Here is a 6,344-nt window from a genome sequence, read left to right on the forward strand (position 1 = left end):
TCAGTCGGATTTCTCCTTCTCTTTCATGTGCAGGAAGACAATGCTGAACATGAAGAGGCCCACCATCATGGAAAAGGCTCCGGCGTAGTACGGGTACGCCGAGGGGATGAAACGTTCGTACTGCGTGTGCTGGAGGGGACGCACAGACACCTAAGGAAGAAGCAGGCATTCTTTCTGAGTTTGGTGGTACACAAGGACAGATACAGTGTCCTGCATCCAGCTGACTCCCTCCAATCCCCAGAACCTGTTACATTATTGAAAAGGCAAGCGAACGATTCATTTCCAGGATGAAACCACATCCTCAGCCAAAACAGAAAACCATTCTCAGTGTCCCATGTACTTCCACAGCTCCAACCACATGCACAGATCAAGCCACTGTAACAGTAAGATTATTTCTATGTGGGCATTCACTGTAAATGTGTAACACCAGCTCAAGGAAGAAGAAACCACTACCAGTTTTTTGTGAAGCTCGTTTCCAAATCTCAAAAAGCAAATCAAAAGATAAGAAAAAAAAAAAAAAAAAAAAAAAAAAAAAAAAAATCAGAAGTACTGAAATTCATTGTATGTTCAGATAAAACACAACTTAGCAGTAATAAAAAAACCCATTCTTTTCTTACGTAATTAATTCCTGCCATTCCTTACCTGGGTAGAGGAGTACAGGTGAGTGTAACCCAGGCGATTATAGTCCACTTTAAACTGGAACACTCCATAGACATCTGGGAGCTTGAACTGCACGCTGTACTTGCCACCTATGGAAAAGATTGTGACAAAGCTGAGCTGACAGAAGCAATGGGAGAAGCTGCGAAAGCTTTCACAGGTCTTCCTGCTACAAAACCACCACACCAAGAGAGAAAGCATCCCACCACAAGGCATAAGAGGTGAGGGGGAGCCTACCATTTCTCTTCAAGAAAGTTCTCACAAATGGATCAATGCGGACAAACTCCAGCTGGATATCATCTCCATCAAAGGGGATCCACTTTCCGTTGGAAAGCTTTTCGATGACAATGCTGTATTCCTGGAACAAACCCACAACACATCAACAGGGTGCAGCAGGGATGGCTAAAAACAAAGCTCAAGCCCAGCATATGACTACAGCAGCTCAAAGAGACTAAGGAATTCTCCCAGTAAGTTAAGTTCCCCCTCTGGTAAACACATTCTGGTATCAGTAATCAAAGCAGCTCTCAGAAGTCAAAGAATAAGTATGTATGAATACTTATGTATGAAAAGTATGTATGAGTATGAAAATGGATCCAGCTGTACTTTTCAGCTCCATGTCGCCTCCTGCCCACACAACAGAGGAGCACATTCCAAGCAAGCCCCCCCAAGTGGAGCCTCACCACCAGATCGGTGACGGTGTAAGCATTAGGAGGTGCCAGCTCCCCCACACGGTGGTGAGACACGGCCCCAACGCGCAGCACACCTTCTTCCTTGAACACCCAACGAGACAAGGCAACAGCCAGCTCGTAATTACCAGTCTGTGAATACCTGGAGACGAGGTAAGACAAAGAAAACATGAAAATCACTCTGGAAAAAAAAAAAACAAAAAAAACAACCCAAAAAAAAACTACATGCCAAAAGCAAAACCAGAACAAGAAAAAGCTATTCTGAGTTTAAGAGAATTTCTTTCCAAAGCACTTCAAAGCCAAAGGAACCCATCACGCACTATTTGCATTCAAGCTTCTTGCTGTTTCAAATAGCATGAACATTTGTGGCCTATTTCCTTGATCACACAGCCCCCCAGGTACGCCTCACAAAGGGATGCCAGGAGGCTGGTGTACCGTTTGGAGCCAGGAGTAGCTTTCTGCACAGCAGAATTAAAGAAAGCATCGCTGAAGAAATCCAGAGAGCCACTGAAAACAACGCGAGCGTTGTTCCTTGCTTGGAGCCCTGCGATCAGAAGGGTGTTCTTCCCAACTGCATGTGGATACTGAAAAGAAGCACATTTGAAAGAGCATTTAGTCAACTTAAAGGTAATTAAAGAAGAGTTCAGTCTCCAAGTTATTTGATTTCATTACTACCACAAGTTTGCTTTAAGATGGAGAAGTCTGACCACGTATAGCACACTTTGCAGTTCAACAGAAGCCAAGCACCTCAGCTAACTACTCAGAACAACCAGGAATGGAATTTACAATGTTTTGCATCTACACTCTCCTTGGGATGAAGTCGCTTAAAGGCAGTTTACTTTGGAAAAAGTATCAGCCTATATCAAAGTATCACTCACACTGGACATTTTCCCACCAACAAAGCAAGGAAGAAGATTCTCGAGGAGACATCTGGAAGCCTGACTTTCAAAATCAACCAAGAGTTTAACCATGCAAATATCAATTTCTCAAAGTTGCTGGAATCTAAGGGACTTGACTAAGGAAGAGAAAAAGTAAAAGGAATGTACCTGAGTTATGGGTTTATCTGGGAAGAAGGAGTATGAGGTAGAAGAGCCAGTCAGGATATCCAGCACCAGCGGGTTGTCGGGATCAGCCACCATCCTTGTGGGGAGAGGCACAAAGAGTGGCATCAATAACCAGAGGGAGCTGCAGGCACTGAGTTGCACAAACCTCCTTATCCTTGCAAGTGGTTATAAAGCTGCAGAATTTGCACACTTACAGAAATGAACTACTTTCTTGAGATACACTGTCAAACTTCATTAATTTATATGAAGAAACATCACTGAGGCAAAACCTAAGTTGTTTTGGAAATTTTCTTTTGGTTCTATCCAAAACGAAGGCAGGTTGCTCACACTAGGCTAACCCAGCCCCTAGCTCACATCAGCACCAAGGTTTTTGCTTCCCCAAAAGCAGCCACCTGGCTGTGGCAGGTCTTACCCAACTCCTCGGAAGAGAATGGGGTTCATTGCCTTCTTCCCCACGATGGTGGGGGCCTTCAGGAGATTTTCAGCATCTGCTACTATGAGCGTGTGCTTGGAGGAAACAAGAGAGATCTGTGTAAATGCATTGCACAGGCAAATGTATTTACATACACTTCCAGTAATTGTCAGGTTTTAGAACAGCAAGCAACAGCTTCTCTTTCTATCTGAAAGTCAACTTTGTTTTTACAGGCCATCAAAACTGAACAGCCATTGTATTAATGTTACAACTTCATTAAAAAGAAAATCAGAAAAGCAGCTCTTTTGTTTAACTACAGTAAATCAAATATGAAGATACATCAGGAAATATAAAACTCCCTTTTGATAAAACCGGAAACACTACAGTAGTTGACTTATCTGAGTAGCTTTCACCTTCAAGATACGACAGCATCCACATACAACTTAAACAGTTTCTTTTAAATAAGAACTATCAGAGTAAGTTCAGACCTAACAGAGGGTTTTCATGTTTAAGCACTGACTAACAAGAGGAAAGAAAACATGGAAACATATGCAATTCCACAAAGATCTCTCAATAGCACCCAGCACTAAAAGTTACCCTTCCTGCATCTCAAAGTGTCACCTGTAAAGTTCTTCTTCTCAACCTACCACAAACTAACCAGACACACACTTCAGTGGATGAAACAGACGCAGTGACACTGACACTCCCCAGTGTAGCAGTAAGATCAAATCCAGCAAATTCAGAAAGATGGACTCAGGGCAGAGACTCCCCACACAGAGCTGCAGTGCTGTGCCAGCACTCTGCCTGCTGCAACACTGAATGCTGTTGAGCAACAGTACGTAGGACTTTATTGTGAACAGCAGAGGAGGGATGGAAGTAAGGAAGGAAAATAAGGACAGAAGATTCTTCTCTCAACCTTTACATACATGTTCACATTAACAAAACCCCAAACCTGCAGATAAAGATGCTCACCTGGCCTGGGTCTGATATATCATAGCTGTGATGGTCAATGACAGCTGTCCTTTCTTCATCAAACTCTATCCCACACTCACTTCCCAACTCCCGCAGTGGGTCACCTGAAAGGAGAACAAGATTCCAGAATGCAGAGGGCTCAGAAGAATGCAACCCAGTCTCAACACTCAAAATGTGTTTAGCTGAGAGTGACACATTCAGCACTCTACCAGCCAAACTCTGAGCACTGCAACTTCCCTCTGCTAAATTCCCATTCAAAAATGGAAATAAAGGCTGGTTTCATTTCTCACCCCAGGCCAAGCATTCATCTTCTCAAAGCACAAATCTTGAGGTTCATAACTGCACACAAAGTGCATCTACTTAAGGCTCTCATCCACAAATAACCAGAAAAGACCTCTTTTCAAGCATTTCTCCAGCACATCTAGGAAGTGCAAAGCTGAAGGACACTGACCTACGAGCTAATTAGGTATTGTGTTTTTCCCACTGCATTTATTTTTCAGGAGCTCCAAGGAAGAGGATCTGTTTGCTGCAAGTATGTGCGACATGGTTGACATGTAGCGATGTTCTCCACAGCCCAACAGGCACCACACTCACCAATGTCTGAGCTGGCGGCCACCAGGACACTGCCACCACCGTCAATAAAAGCAGTAATGGTCTCCACATTGATGTTTCCTCCAAAATCTGCAAGTGCACACCAACAGCTCATGACTGTCCCATACCAGAGCCTTGTCTTTCACAACCACCCCCAAACGGCCCCAAGCCCCTCCCTGAATCACTGCTGAAGCACTTCCCCAGCTCATACCCTCAATGGATGGTGAGAAGATGACCAGGTTGTCATACAGGAACTCCCCATACTTGATCAAGGAGAGGCCAGCATCATCTGCGGTCCGGAAAGTGAGCTCAAAGCCCCTATCTGCAGCCATGACATACAGAATCATAAGTTTGGAAAACACTACCGAGATCATCCAGTCCTACAGCCAACCCACGCCCCACAACACCCACTATGTCCCCCAGTGCCACATCTTCACAGCTCCTGAACAGTTCCAGGGACTCCACCACTTCCCCGGGCAGCCTGTACCAAAGCATCACCACTCATTCTAAAAAAAAAAAAGTTTTCTTTTATCAAACCAGAACCTCCCTAGAACAACCTGAGGCCATCACCTCCAGACCTATTCCTGTTAGTGGGCATAGAGGCCATCCCCACCTCACATAGCCTCTTTTCTGGGGTTACAGAAAGCAATGAGATCTCCCCTGAGCCTCCTCTTACCCAGACTGACCCATCCCAAATCCCTCAGCCGCTCCCCACAGCGCTGCGCTCCAGAGCCCTCACAGCTCCGTTGCCCTCTCCAGACCCGCTCCCGTGCTTCTCGCAGCGAAGGCCCCAACGCTGCACACAGCATTCAGGACACCCCACCCTACCCGCCAGGCTACGGAAAAAGAGCGAGTGCGTGTCCCGCAGGTTGCCGTTCTCCAGCAGCACCAGGGTGCGCGGCCCAGCCCCGGCCGCCGCCACCGCCGCCAGCAGCCACCACAGCCGCACCGCGGCCGCCGCCATTTTCTCGCCAGCGCGGGGCATCCTGGGAAACAGGCGGGGCAAGGAATCAGCCAATGGGCTCCACCGCAGCGCCCCGGCCATCCAATCAGCGACGGCCAGCTCCCCGCTGGAAACGGGAAGGAACGAAGTTGTCACGTGACGCCGCCCGCACAGGGTTGGGGTGCTGCGGGAAATGGAGGCGGGCGCCCCGCAGCCCGCAGGCCCCCGAGCGTGCGATGAAAAGTACCGTGTCCTGGGCACAGCGCGATAGCAGCGTCCGCGTGGCAGGGATGTAGCCCAGCCCCGTTTGGGTAAAGCCCTCATCAGCATCTGGGAATAATGTAAACTTACAGCAATAAGTCATTCTGCTACCTGGAAGGAACCGAATAGCCTAAAATGAGCGATTTTAGGAAGTCTAAAAGGCGGCAGCTCCTGCTCGACGTAGGCCTTCGGGGCTCCTCTGCTAAAGCTGCCGGCTGGCACCAGTGGAGCACATACCCGAGCAGCCTGCACACAGCACCCAGCCCTGACCCTGCCACGTCCCCAGCACTCAGAGCCCTGGCAGGACGGGCACAGCTCAGGGCTGCTTCTTTGCACTCAGCCAAAAGAGCTCTTTCTGGCAGGGTTGCGCTGTGGCAAAACAGCGTTAAAGGGCTGTCCTCTTTGCAGTAGTAACGTGTTCCCCAATCCCAACAAGTCGCTAATGATTGGGCTGACAGGAGCCTTGGGGAGCCGTGCAGTGATTTGCCTCCAGCAGCTGAGGATGTGGATCAGACAGCGGTCACAAGAGCCCTTGAGAGTCTTGTCTTATAGAGGGCAATGTATCTCTCGGGCAGAGGCAGCTCCAGATGATGAGAATCACACAGGGACCCAAAATCCAATCAAAGCTTGGTGTGAGGCCTCAGGAAAGCCCACCCAAGTCTAGATGCTGCCTTGCCTTAATTTCTCAAGCTTTTAAACAAGCCCTGTAATATCTCCTTTGTAGGGCTTTTTCATTAACATCAAAGTGATCTGAGATC

The 6,344-nt window shown here is 47.5% G+C and overlaps 1 protein-coding gene across 1 annotated transcript; it reads right to left on the bottom strand.

Moving 5' to 3' along the window:
- On the bottom strand, positions 1–5,367 carry DDOST (dolichyl-diphosphooligosaccharide--protein glycosyltransferase non-catalytic subunit; the record flags this gene model as incomplete). Its single annotated transcript, XM_079545576.1, has 11 exons — positions 1–150; positions 643–749; positions 895–1,015; positions 1,338–1,485; positions 1,779–1,927; positions 2,390–2,483; positions 2,820–2,914; positions 3,792–3,895; positions 4,386–4,472; positions 4,594–4,704; positions 5,211–5,367. 11 exons carry the CDS (start codon positions 5,365–5,367, stop codon positions 1–3), a joined length of 1,323 nt encoding a protein of 440 aa, XP_079401702.1.
- Between the last annotated feature and the right edge of the window lie 977 nt (positions 5,368–6,344).

This window comes from Tetrao urogallus (genome assembly GCF_951394365.1).
Source record: "Tetrao urogallus genome assembly, chromosome: 21".
Classification (NCBI taxonomy): Eukaryota; Metazoa; Chordata; class Aves; order Galliformes; family Phasianidae; genus Tetrao; species Tetrao urogallus.